The following is a 14374-nucleotide window of genomic DNA, read 5'->3' as shown; positions in this document are numbered from 1 at the left end:
TTTTGGTATTAGCTGCAACTAAGAAATACAGGACTTACCTCCTACAGTTCTTACAAAATTCTCTTCTGCTTTTATACCAATACAGAGGACATCACTGGATGCAATAATATCATATGCTATCAATTATGTAATCAGTTCATTTCTACAATAATAACCAGAGAGATTCAAAATATCACCTGTACCATAGCTACTTTTCAATGTTAATAAATGATAGCTAGCATTGTCAGGCTAACTTTTTTTTTCAGATGCAGTTACACATTTAATGCTCAAAACAAACTTGTGACATAAGAACAACCCCTATCTAATAATATGAGTGATTTGAACCATATCATCTAGTTTAGGATTATATCTAGTACCATATTTGGATTCACTAGTTTCTCTAGGTTAGAAAGGTTTTATAATGCATTCATCTATAATTCTAGATATTTTCACTCTTAGGTATGCTCAGATATTTTTTGGTAAACACAATCTACATTAAAAGGACTTAACTCCTACAGTTCTTACAAAATTTCCTTCTGTCTTTATAGCAAGGTGTCTTATTTCACATGGCTCTTGTGTTATAACAAGTGAACTGTGCATTTACACCTGCCAGTTTATTTTATAAATAATTAAATACAGACTAGGCAGCCAGAGGAAATATGATAACCCTCATCTACTGCATTTCTTTGATGATAAAAACCAATCTCTCTATTTTCCTGCCTTTTCTGGCATTGCCACTGAGAAACAGCAGGAATTTTGTGCTTCCCTTGTGGCCTAGGAGTCTTTTTATATTCATATTCAATGCACCTGGTTGAGGTTGTTTTTATTCCTTAATTAAAAATAAATGAAACCAAGAAAAGAGACAATCCATAGGGAAGAATAAGACCTGTTGCTCATCCCTCTCCATGCAACTAAGGGACACTGATATTCAGTACAGCCATATTTTGCCTGCTGCATTTGATTTATCTTGGATGTTTGTGTCCTTGTACCATTGGGCTTGATTTGTTTCTGTCTTATTTTTGTAACTAACTTTGGGTTGTTTACTCTCACAATTCCCAAGTGAGAGAAGCATTGTGCACATATTCCTAGAGTTTGAAGATCATCCTCATAGCCATTCTAGCTGTAAGCCTAACCCAGTTCTAATCTGAAGAGAGAAAGATTAAAGGTATTGCCACAGTGTGATACATAAAATGAAGAACAGTTGGCAGTGTTCAAAAACCACCCTGTTTCATGTTTTAAAGCAAGCACTCCACCTTTATGCTTTAAATGATGTGCTAACCAAAGAAAAGTATAAAATGATCAGGGTATTGCTAATCATTGGTGTGTGTCATGCACACAATTAAGACTGTTTTGGTTGGTAAAACAAAGTGTAGGTCCAGGGTAAAGATGCACAAATAAATCATAAAATATGGTAAGAAATGGTTCTGATAGTGCTATATATACAAGATACTATAGATGTTAAAATAAAGGTACAAAACCCAATTTGATACAGTTAAATTGAGTCAGGAAAGCATTCCAAGAGGAAATAAAGCCTGAATGATAAGGAGCAAAATATGATCATAAATATTTAAAAGGTGCTCCAGGGAGAACAGGTAGGAGAGTTATATTTTCAAAGAATACAAATGGAAGGATTGTGAAAGTGTGCTTTATTTTAAAAAGCAATTCCCCTTTCATTATGCAGATATTTTAGTATTTGGTATGTGCATATTATTGGGCTAGGAATAACAGAATAATGTGAGTTGTGTTTTTTAAATCTTAAGGAGTTCAAACTCTTAAAAGGGAATGTTTTAGTTTCCTGGCTTCTAAGTCAAATGCTATGCAATGGGGTGGTTTAAATCATGGGAATTTATTCACTCACAGGTTTGAGACTAGGGGAAGTCAGGTTTGAGACTAGGAGAAGTCCAAAATCCAGTTGTCACCAGGACAATGCTTTCTCTCAGAAGACTTTGGCATTCTGGAGCTGGTTGCCAGTGACCCTTCTTCCCTGCCTTTTCTGTCCCTTGGGAATGGAAGCCTTCTCTGCCTCCTGATTCCATTGTCTTGCAGCTTCTAGCTGCTCCCTCTGGCTTTCTCTCTCTGTAGCCTTTCCTACAAGGCCTTCAGTAATAGGATAAAGACCAATCCTAATTCAGTTGGGCCACACTTTAACTGAAGTAACCTGATCAAAAAGTCTTATTTACAATGGGTTCAAAACCATAGTGTCCATGGTATGAGTCACCTGAAAAAAATATAGGAATCACAGTAGAGGAACCTACATGCTGCCTGAGACATTGTCCATGCAGAGACAAGAAAGTAAAGGTATTTTGGCTCCTCCTTTACTTCGACCCTCCACTGTCACCTAATGTCTCTCACTGGGAGAAGCTAGGTAAAAAGGAAACATGGATACGTAATCTGTGGGGGTCAGGTCATCCCTAACATGATGAAAAACAGAGCAGGGGAAGTCTGAGGAATGAATCTGAGGGTAAAGTAAACAAGCCCAGGTGAATCTGAAAAAAAGATTACAGACTTCACCACCATTTGGGGTAGGATCCGTCATGCACTGCCTTGCTTGTGTAGGATTGCCTATGTACTAGACAGTGTAATACTCAGGCTCTTGGAATTCAGTGCATTGGGGTTGGTGAGACAATGTATTAGTTTTCTGTTACTGCATAAAGATTACCACAAATTTATCATCTCCAAAAATAACATCCACTTATTACCTTACACTTCTAAAGATGAGAAGTCTGGTGTGGCATAGATGGGTTCTCTGCTCAGGATATCACAAGCCTGAAATCAATGGGTCAACAGTGCTAAATTCTAATCTGGAGAATCTAAGGAAAAATCCAATTTCAAATTCATTCTTGTTGTTGGAAGAATTCAATTCTTTCAATTTGTAGATGTGAACTCCAGGCTGAGTAATAACTGAGTAATACTGGAGCCGGGAGCCACTCTACTGGAGCCCGGAGCCACTCCAGTATCTATAGGCCACCCACATTCTTTGCCATGTTGTGCATTCCTCCTTTAAATCAGCAATGGGCCTTGACTCCTTGCACTGTAGGTTTCTGACTTCCTTCTCTGTGACCAGCCAGTGAATACTCTCTGATCTCATAAGGCTCATATAATTATATCAGATCCAAGCAGATAATTTCCCCTTCTTTTAAAAAATATATAGCATAACTAATCAAAAAAGTAAAACCCATCATATTACTAATCTTTCACATTTTATGAGAGCAGGAAGTCCTGAAAGCCATCTTAGAATTCCATCTTCCACAAACAGGAAGGGAATCAAATTTCAAATATTATCCCTCCCCGCCCTACCCCCGTGCTTTTTAACCAACAGGTGGCTGATCTTGTGCCTGAACATAGACTGGCAACTTATAACCTGAGACTTCTATGTAATCAGAAATGAATGGGATAAAATTTGTCAGAAAGTAGAAATTAAAGAAAACTTCAGTTTAATGAAGGCTTATTGATGAAACATGATTATTATAAATAGCATAAATTGAAAGTTTTACTCTCTAAGAAATTGGAAAGAGATTACTGATGCTTAGAGTTGTAATTGATGGAATAGCAAAGCCATATATAAAAAGTTATTTGCTTAGTTACTCTTGTCTGTGTTCCCTAGCCCATTGTTTCTTTTATAATTCTACAAAGAACATTTGGCCATGGACTTAGCATACCAATCATCTAAACTGCTTATTACAATTATGAAAAAGGTATTTCATAACAAGATGACACATATCAACCTGGGCACATTGTCAAAGAATTTCAAGCCCCAAAGTAGTAAATCTATTATTATATACTGTTTGGCAGAACTTGTATATACGAAACCATCAGCAGCTTCACAAGGCTCCACCTTTACAAAGCCTCCACTACATGGTTTAATTCTCTACTGTCACTGACTTGAATAGTTTTCTAACAAGGGGCCTGAATTATCCAGGATTCTTCAGAGAAACAAAGCCAGCATATTTTTTATTAAAAACTCTGAAAATAGATGTGATTTTGAGGTTCTTAGTCCTAATGTCCCAGGAAAAGAGGAGATGCTGGCCGGCTACAAATTATGGCTAGAACCAGTGTTAAAATTGAGGCAGTAATTCTGCTTTTACATTGTACCAAAGCGATTCAAACATCTCAACTTCATTCACTTTAGGCCATCTTTGGATACATGTTTCAGCCAGCCAACCAAATATACTGTTAGCCTTTTCTAACCCCTCCAGCTACAACATGAATCCAGAATCTCTGCTTAGTGGTCCCATATCAATGAATATAGCCTGATCCAATGTTGTATTCTTTTCACCATTATCCCACACATTTAATACCCATTCCCACACACATGTACCTGATTTCTGTCTGGAAAATTGAAGAAATCATGCTGTTCTTCAGGAGTATAGTGCTCATCTTCATGGGTCACACTTTGTACCTCACTTTTGGGGCCTGTTGAACTTCAGTCTGGTCATAAGTCAGACTTATAGATGGGGGTGGGTCCTGAAAGGAGTTAATGGTGTCTTTTAAGACAATTAACTCAGGGAATTGCATTATAGTTTCCTTGGTAAACAGAGATACTGTCCTCAGACAGAGGAGGAAGGGCTGCTCCATCATAAGGTTGGTTACAGGTGTATCTAGCAAAGTAGACCTTGCAGAATTAAGGGATTCAGTGTCTCCATATTCATCACGGTCTGCCCATATCTCCTCATTCCAATTTTCAGGATCCCTTTCCTCCAAATCATTGTCCTCATGTTAACAGCAGACATCCTGCAAGGTTTGGAATTCAATTTTCTTTGTAATTCAGCTACTCACATGATGAAATTCTACACTGGCTTCAGAAATCTCAACTCTGAGGCTGCAGGAGAGAAGAGTTTCTTTCAGGGCCCATATAGTTCTTTCTCATCATTATGTGGCTCTTTAGCTGAGAATTTGAAATCCTGAGCTCATCCTTTTCTTTTAGCACTTTATCTTGTGTATTTAGGAACAACCAATCAACCTCATCATACTTGTTAGCTTGTAAAAAATGTTCAAAGGTTTCAAATGCATGATCACTGAGAACCTTGCCTCTTGCAGATATCTGATTAGGAATATCTGATGGTAAAATTTTGTGAATCTCTATTGCCACATCATGCCATGAGTTATGAATGCCTTCTTATTACTGGAAGTGAGTCATCAGTGCCTTTAAATCTAGTCATATTAAAGAGCCAATTCCAAAACCCTAGAGCCAATTCAGAAAACTTATCCTTGAGATTTGTTTCTCAAGAATCACTCCAATTCTGGAACCAAAACTGCCTTCATTTCCAAAGTCTGCTATAACAAAGTAGCTCAGAATAGTTGGCTTCAACAACATGAATTGATTTCATCAAATTTCAGAAATCCAAAGTCAGAGTAACAGTAGGGTCATGCTTCCTCTTAAGTCTGTAGCAACCTGGTGGTGACTTGTTGGCAGTACATAACTCAATCTATTCCTCTATACATGACCATCTCTCTCTCCATTGGTCTCCTCTTTCTCAATGCAAATTTCTTCTGCTTATGAGAACTCCAGACATATTGGGTTAAGCTCCAAAGTTGGCCTCATCTTAACTGATAGCATTGTAAAAGATCCAGTTTTCAAATGGGTTCACATCCATAGGAACAGGGGTTAGAACTTGACCATGTCTTTGTGAGGGACACGATTCAATCCATAACAGAGCACCACATTTTCATTTTAAACTCATCACACAAATTATGTAGTCAGTTCTATGTATAAGCAATGCCATATATTGAAAATGCTTATTTTGAGAATTAGAAATTAGAAAAGTGCAAACTGGCAATTCAATTGATTATTGGATTATCTATTTGAATATATTAAATTTTACAGAGTAAATGCAGCTCACAATTTCTGGGAAAAATAGATTAAATCACAGAATTACATAGATATAAAAGTTATAAAACTTATTTTGACTGCTGGGATTTCTTTCTACAATATTTACTTATCATTTCTTGTAGAAATTAAGGATGAGTCACAGCAACTGGCTGTGACTCATTCATTACCATTAGAATGAAAAATAATAATCTACTGGGTTTTAAACTCATTGAGATAATAGACACTATGTTTTGCCTAGCTCTTAACCCATAGTTGGTGATCATTACATTTAGTTGATAAGGATTTTGCTAAACAGTTTATTTCATTTTATTTTATTACCTAAATAATCAGGTATAGGGCAGAAGTGTTCACAGTGAATCTTGAAGAAATAATAGGGCAAAAATAAAGCATGGTAGTTGTGAGTGTAGGTTCTGGAAACTCGCTTCCTAGGTAGGAATCTTGATTCCTCTGGATCTAGCTCTACATGTGGAGAATTAGAGAGAGGTTCTGTAGATTAACACTGATTTCCATGAAACCACACCTTCTTACTTAGTTGAAATGATTTAAAGATAATTCTTCCACAAAAGAGACGTATTTCCAAATACTTACTGTATGCTCATATCTGGAGAGATATTAAACATCTCAAATTTAACAAATTACTCAGAAATTTGATTGACCCCTAAACTTTAAACTGGCTTCATCAGTGTTCCTCAAATTTATTAAGTGCCACCACTCCTCACTCCATTGATAGGAAAAAAAAAGAAAAAAAAATGCTAGGAGCCATTCATTCAACTTTTTTTTTCCTTACCCCATATATCTAGTCCATCACCATATATTATAGACTCTACGTTCTAAACATAGACTGCATGCAGCATTTACTCAGTACTTCTGCCATTTTCAGATCAGGCCAATCTATACTTATCTTATGCTTAGACCATAGGAATAGCCTATATAAAAACATTGAGGTGGAGTTGAAAGTGAATACAGAACTTGTAACTGTGAAACAAAATAATATATCTAAAGCAGGACTTAATTTTTGTGCAAATTTAACAAATCTTGGACAAATATTAAAACAGTGAGCCAGGGATCCTTGAGTATGTTTTTAGTGTCGGGTAGCGTTGGGTATAAGCATGTGTTAACTTTTTGAGATCATATTTAAATTGTGTTTCCTTGAAGTTCAAAAAGTTTCAAATATTGTAACTGACTTTCTAACTCTGCATTTAAAAGAGTCTCCTACTGGTGGCTTTGCACTCATTTATTTATTTATTCATCACAATTCTCTTTTCATGGGCTAAAAACCATTTTTTACTTTGGAAATTATTTTATAAGAATATGGCAGAAATGGGCTATTTAACATCAAATTAAAACATAAGGAACATGGCTGTTATAAGCAAATACAAATTAAACTAACTAGAACATCACAAGAACATTTATTCAAATTATCTGTTTTACATACTGCAGTTTATATTAACTTCCAACTAAATATGACATTTAGAACGGAAAACTTTATAATTCAAAACATAGCTTTTGGATCCATAATGACTGCCATACGGCACACATTTTTCCCTGGAAAAAAATAACCTAAAAACAAATGCAAAGTGTTATTTTGACTTAAAATTAAAGGAATTAAGAATAAATTTTGGCACTCAGTTGAGCTTATCCAAAATTTAAAAGATTGAATTAAATTTTAACTATTTGAGAAATTTACTATAAAGAGATTTCATTTTCTAATGAAATAAGATGATGATTTCTAACGTGACCATGAAAATGCATACCTCAGAATTGACTTAAAAATTCATGCTCAGGGACAAAGAAGTTGTGAACTTCATTACAATGATTGTCTCATGCAGATTTGCTCCATTGAGATTCTTTGTGGTAATGAAACAAGCACAGCTACCTGTTTACCTCCCATCTCTCAAAGAAATGGCATCTCCACAGAAGCACACATAATGCCCAGTTCTGAGATTTCGGTCAGTACTCTTCCATCTGTGTGGGCCACAAGTTTAAGGACTAAAATGAACACATATCCAGTTGATCAAGGTGAGTAAATAAGGGTAAGATACGATGAAGTCCGAGTTTGGAAAAGTTGTATGCTGAAAATGTTATTTTTTGTGGGTTATTTCAATTACTTTTTCTAAGATGCATAAATTTTCAGGGGTGTAAGATTGTATGAGAATTGTTTTTGGTTATGCGTCGCATTAGTTTTGTTTTAACAAGATTAACGCACTTTACTAATACTATTTCTGGGTCAAAAGAAAAAATGTTCATTAACTGGCTTTATTATGATAAACTTTGGTAGATAATTGGACCCCAATCCCAGTTCATCTTAACTATCCATTAACCTTATTTGAAAATGTCTAACATGTGCTTCATTATATCTTAATTTGATGATCTCTGAATCAGTATATATACCTTGATATGTCTATCTATTTATTTGGAAAGCATTGCTCAGATGTAAAATGCATTTGTTCTCATTTTCTGAAGTGTTTTGAGAACTTAAGCACAAAACAAAACAAAATCATATTGGAAATAGTATATTGTGTGCTAAATTCCAAACTCACCCTTCATATAGCCAATGTCAAAATGATCAGAGTGAGAGTTTGAGTCCTTAACACAGTAGTATTTATTTAAGAAAACAAGACTTTTGGAGGCTAATGGCTATTCTAAACAAAAAAGATAAACAGCTTTATTTTTCTATATAATTTTGTTCTTTTAAAGAAATAACTTAAAATATGTTGTTATCTAATATAAAGCAGAACATTTTATCTGTTTGGAAAATAAAATGAGATTGCTAACAGTTCTAATCAAATAGGTCAAATATTCATGGGTTCCATCAATGACAACAAATTGAAATTTGCTATTTTTTTAATTAATTCAAAGAGTCATTTGGTTTGGAATGTGTCCATTTTGTACTAACACCATTTGTTTGATTTTGGCTGTCCCTCTTTACATTTATGCAGTTTGTGAAGTCACTATACTTTTAGTCAAAATATGATTTACAGAACCATATTTGTCTGTACTTAATGGGTGTGAGGTGGCAGTGCAATATTTGAAGATTCAGACCTGGGCCAAAGTTGTTCATTTTTAATTAATTTTTCTAATTTTTTTTTGACTTTTCTTCTCTTAAGGCCTAAAAATGACAGACATTTTCAAGCATGATGTTCTCCTATCCACCGGTTTGGCAGCATCAAGCTATGTAATCACGGAACTGATTTCCACAAGAGAGCATCCAGCAGAACACAACCTTCCTTCTTCCATAGAAGCTTCCTCTTCTCAATTTCTGAATGTGGGTGTTCATGCCCTCTCACAAATTGTCTGGGGCAGAAAATCTGTATCGTTTATGCCTATGCAGACCTCCCCAGGTCCAACAACAGCATTCTTTTTCCTTAATAGGGAAGCCATGACTCCATATACCAGCTCTTCTTTAATGACAGATTTTATTTTTCCTACACAATCTTTATTATTTGAGAACTACCAGTCTGTTACCTTATCTGCTTCCACGATGAGTTCGGTGATGAATGGAATGTTCACAATGAGTGACAATCCAGGGGCTGATATTGAGTTAAGCAGATTACTTTCCTGTGGATTCTTGCTCACAACTGCTTCCACAAGTGTACATCCAGCTGTCTCTAAGGAGGATGGAGAGGATATTGAAGAATATTCAGCTGTTTCCTTAATTTCAAGAAGAGAGCACTGGAGAATGTTGAGCTCTTCAATGCTTCCCATTTCTCCTGCTAAGATAATTATATCCAAACAGGTAGCCACCTTAAACTCATCAACTCTGCACCGATTCAGTACACAAGACTCCATTCACAGTGAATATCACATTATTACAGAAGCATCTAGCAACCAGAGACTCACAAACATCAAATCACAGGCTGCTGATTCTTTAAGTGAATTAAGCCAAACATGTGCAACATGTTCTATGGCTGAAATAAAATCCTCTCATGAATTCTCAGATCAAGTTTTGCATAGCAAACAGTCCCACTTTTATGAGACATTCTGGATGAACTCAGTGATATTAGACAGCTGGTATGCACTAATGGGAACTCAAAGTATCACTTCTGGGCATTCATTTTCTTCTGCTACTGAAATAATGCCATCAGTGGCATTCACAGAACTGTCATCTTTATTTCCTTCTAAAAAGAGTGCAGAAAGAACAATTTTGCCCTCATCCTTGGAAGAATCCATTACCGTAACAAGCAATTTAGATATTAATTTATGTTCGGATAAGGCCTGCTTATCCATTGTCCCTTCGCAAACTGTCTCTTCAGATTTGATGGACTCCGATTTTTCAAAACTGACAACTGATGATTCTCCAACATCAGAAAACATTTTTAAACTATTGGAAATAAGACAATATGGTCTAGCTTTAGGCCTCACTGAGGTACTGAATCAGGCCACTTTTTTGGACAGTCAGGAGAATAAAGGATCTCATAAGCCATCCAAACTTCACACAACTTATAGTTGTCTAAATTTTGGATCAAACTTGAAAAGTCATTCAGATGTCACTTTCAAGACATTTTCAGAAACCATGCAGACAAGTTACCCCAAAAGCAGCTGGCCGTCCTGTATGCACTCGATGCCAGATTTTTCAGAAGTAACTTCTAATGTTGCACTTGACACAGTTTCATCAACTCAGTCACTTCCAGTACAGACCAGTTTCACCAAGTCTGTACTTACGGCTGATGTGCAATATTCTACAGATTATCTGACCTTAATATCTGACTTGAAAGAAGAGGTGAGGGCTTCTTCTGAATGGTCCAAATGGGAACTTCATACTAGGGTGCAAGACTGGGAACCTCCTGCAAGCCAGAGTCTTTCTACCACTAGATCTCTTACTTTGTCATCATTAGAGTCCACTCCAGCACTTCGCCAGCTGATGACTTCTGGTGAGTTTCTCAGTTTCTTTTCAGTAAACTTTTAGTAATGAGTTTCTTTTCTATAGAGAAGAAAAAGCTTGTCCTAGTCGCCAGGTGCTCTAAACAGCTTCATTGTAATCAGGGCAGCAGCCAGTCCAATGGCAATGGCACCTGCTGTTGTCCCTGACACAGACGGCTATTCTTTATGCACTGCCACAAAGGCTACCAGATCAATACAGGAGTATGCTGGAGACAGCTATACTGCTGGCAAGCAATCAGAAACTTAAGTACTTCAATTCATTGCAATGGATCTTTCAAAGTTTAGGAATAACTTTTATTATTCTCATTTCTTGAAATAGCTTCTTTGTTAGGTTGAACAAAATATAACATAACCTTCCTGACACTTTCTTCAGTATGGGTATTTTTAATGAAAAAAATTAAGAAATCAAAGGAGATTTGTTGGGCTTTTCCTTCCTATATAGTGTGATGCATCATTTTTTTTTAATATAAAGCTTTGAGGCTTTCATTATCTACAACTCAGAATATAAATTAAATATTTACATTTATGTGTTTTATTTAATACAAAGACTATATAAAATTGAAATGTGATCATATATCCCATGTGTTTAGAAAGTCCCATCTTGAGGAATTTCAGGTGTATTTTTGTGTTGGTGGAGTGACATATTCCTTCAGTGAGAGATTTATAGATTTTGTGTGTATGTGTGTATGTGTCTGTGTGCATACATTTCAGAAGAAACACATATTTGATGGTTTTTAATGTGTAATTGACTGCTGAAAATTCAGTGATATGAAAGACCAAACAGTTATGATTGGTATGTCTAACATGATCTTGTTTTCTTTACAAAGTTCCTAACAAAATAATAAATTTTTATTACAGATTTAAATATAGTAACCTCCTTGTACTATAGAGCATGTGGTATCCCTGTTAGGACTCATCACCAATAGATAATAGGTCGAATCTCACAAATGCAGTTGAATTATATCCTCAAACTATTTACTCCATAGTCATTCCTTAGAACAAAATCATCACCCTAATTCTTCATCACTAGGAAATCGAGCTCAAAGTTTTCTTTTTAAAAGCATAATCTGGACACATTCCTTTTTTCTCACCCCTCATTCCAACTGCAAACACTGCATATGCATTTTAACATTTCCAATAACTCTAGCTTCCTTCTAGTTTCACTTACTTCCTTAGTCATTTTAAACACAATAATCAATCACTTACATTGCATGTGCTGGCATTCTCCAATATCCTTACCTACTTTGCCAATTAGGCTTACACTGGGAAACATAAACCAAACTCCAAGTGAATAGTTTGGGGGACTTTAATAAAGGGAAAACGAAGAGGGAGAGCACAGTTCTGAAGGGACTTGTAATGGTAGAACACCATTATCACACAGGACCCAAAGAGGTAGAAGCTATGGAATTTAAGAATGGGCACAGCCAACTGAAAGCATATCAGAAGGAAAAAGACCAGGAAATACATACCCAACTTCCCAGTAGCCAAATATATTCCAGCACAAGAGGGCACGGTGAACAGGGCAGAAGGAATATCTGGAGAAACAAATGATTGATCTCCAGGACAACCATGTTTGTCAATTCCTAGCCTGTACTTTCTCTGTACTCATAATAATGGTTTGTCCAGTAACATCCTTATGGCTATCTTCAATGGGCTCCTAATCCTACTAGACAATCCTCGATTTATTTTAGCTGGCTTCCTAGAATGTTTTCCACAATGATTATTCCTATTTTTCTCTAATCTTTTCTAACATTAACTCTATAACAATCTTATTTATTTAGCAAATAGGCTTATTTTCTAGTTCTTAGCTGACAAACAACATGCAGTCTAACTAGATTCTTTTCCTTAATATTGTCTGGCAATAGAGGAGAGGGAAGTAAGAAGACATGGTTATACAAATCATACCAATTCCATATACTTAAATGACTATCCTTTATTCATTGAATTATTTTAACTTCTTGTCAAAAATCAGTTGATAATATATGTGTGGGCTTTATCCTTTTCCATTGATTTATGTATCTTTTTTTTCCAATGCTGAACTGCTATGATTACTATAATTTTGTTCTTCTCTCTTTTTTGTATTTTTCAAAATTTAGATGCAAGCATTTTCCTAGTACTAGCCTGTATCAGAGTGATCGATGTAAATAAATCCCTCATCAGCAGAACTAATGTCATATCTATATTGTCATATCTATAACCACAAGGAATTCATATCCCTTTAAAATTTTTATACTGCTTCTAAAGCAGGGTTGTAAGACTGCAGTACCCAGAACAAAATCTTACCCACTGCCTGTGCTTGTAAATAGAGATTTATTAAAACCCAGATGTGTCTATTTCTGTTCCAGTTTGCTAGCTGCTGGAATGCAACATACCAGAAACAGGTTGGCTTTTAATAAAAGGGGATTTATTTTGTTAGGTCTTCAGAGGAAAGGCAGCTATCTTTCATCTGAGGTTCTTTCTTATGTGGGAAGGCTCAGGGTGATCTCTGCTGGCCTTCTCTCCAGGCCTCTGGGTTCCAATAACTTTCCCCGGGGTGATTCCTTTCTTCATCTCCAAAGGCCTGGGCTGAGCCTGAGATGAAGTATGCTGAGCTTCTTGGGCTGTGCTATGTTGAGCTCTCTCATTTAAGCACCAGCCAATTAAGTCAAATGTCATTCATTGCAGCAGGCACGCCTCCTAGCCCACTGCAGATGTAATGAGCAACAGATGAAGTTCACGTACCATTGACTCATGTCCACAGCAATAGAACTAGATGCCTTCACCTGGCCAAGTTGACAACTGAATCTAACTACCACAATTTCTTTACATATTGTCTACAGCTGTGGTTATACTTCGAGAGCAGAGTTGAGTACATATAAAAGGGTGTTTGTGCCCAGCACAGCCTAAAATATTGGTTGATCTTTTGCATAAAATACTTTCTAACTCCTGTCCTAAAGAATTGTATAGGGTTTAGTTAATGTCTGATTAATATAAAATCTACTTCTATATAATTTAAAAATCTACTTACCTATCTATGTATTTTCTAATTTGTATAGGCCTGATTTCTTCTTTGATATATTTCCAAACAATTCATTCTATAGGTGAAGTGTAGTTATATCACTGCTATATTTAAATATCAGTATAACCAATTTCAAGCATAAATTAAGTGAAAAAATTTATAAGATTATATGGGATTGACCTTATATTTACATATTTTATCACACATATTAGGCTACAACAATATTTAGTTTTATCAATATTGCTTAGGTATCAGAATGCATTCTTGACAAAAAAGGGCAATATTGCCAATAACTTATAATTAAAGTTGGAAAAATTTACAACTAAATAAATATGTAAATCAGAATTGGTTTATAAAATTCAAACTGAACACTATTCTGATTATATATATGAACGGAATATGGAAAGGTTGCTTAAATTTGGGTACAATCTGTTTATTCTATAATGTATATTCATAAAGAAGAGGCAACATTTATTTGACCTAACATGGAAACTCTTAAAAGAGTTGCAGTATTTAGCCACCAACAATTGAAACTCAATAGATCCCCTGAAAATATAACAAAAAAAATGGATACATTTTCCTTTCCACTGTGATGTATATTCAATACTAATTTCTCCCTAAGGTATTTTTATCCTATTCTCTAATATGGTTTCTACAATAAGAAAAGATCAATTTCTCATCCTTTC

General features: G+C 35.5%; 1 protein-coding gene across 1 annotated transcript in view; it reads left to right on the top strand.

The window, feature by feature from the left end:
* EYS (EGF-like photoreceptor maintenance factor) overlaps positions 1–14374 on the top strand; it is a 1737133-nt gene that overhangs the window by 908530 nt on the left and 814229 nt on the right. Inside the window, 2 exon segments of the mRNA XM_077159432.1 lie at positions 7639–7828; positions 8917–10680. Of these exon segments, the coding sequence (XP_077015547.1) occupies positions 7639–7828; positions 8917–10680 (1954 nt within the window).

This window comes from Tamandua tetradactyla, chromosome 5 (genome assembly GCF_023851605.1).
Source record: "Tamandua tetradactyla isolate mTamTet1 chromosome 5, mTamTet1.pri, whole genome shotgun sequence".
In the NCBI taxonomy this organism is placed as follows: domain Eukaryota; kingdom Metazoa; phylum Chordata; class Mammalia; order Pilosa; family Myrmecophagidae; genus Tamandua; species Tamandua tetradactyla.
The sequence above is the reverse complement of the archived record's forward strand: the minus strand, read 5'-3'. Positions and strand labels throughout refer to the sequence as shown.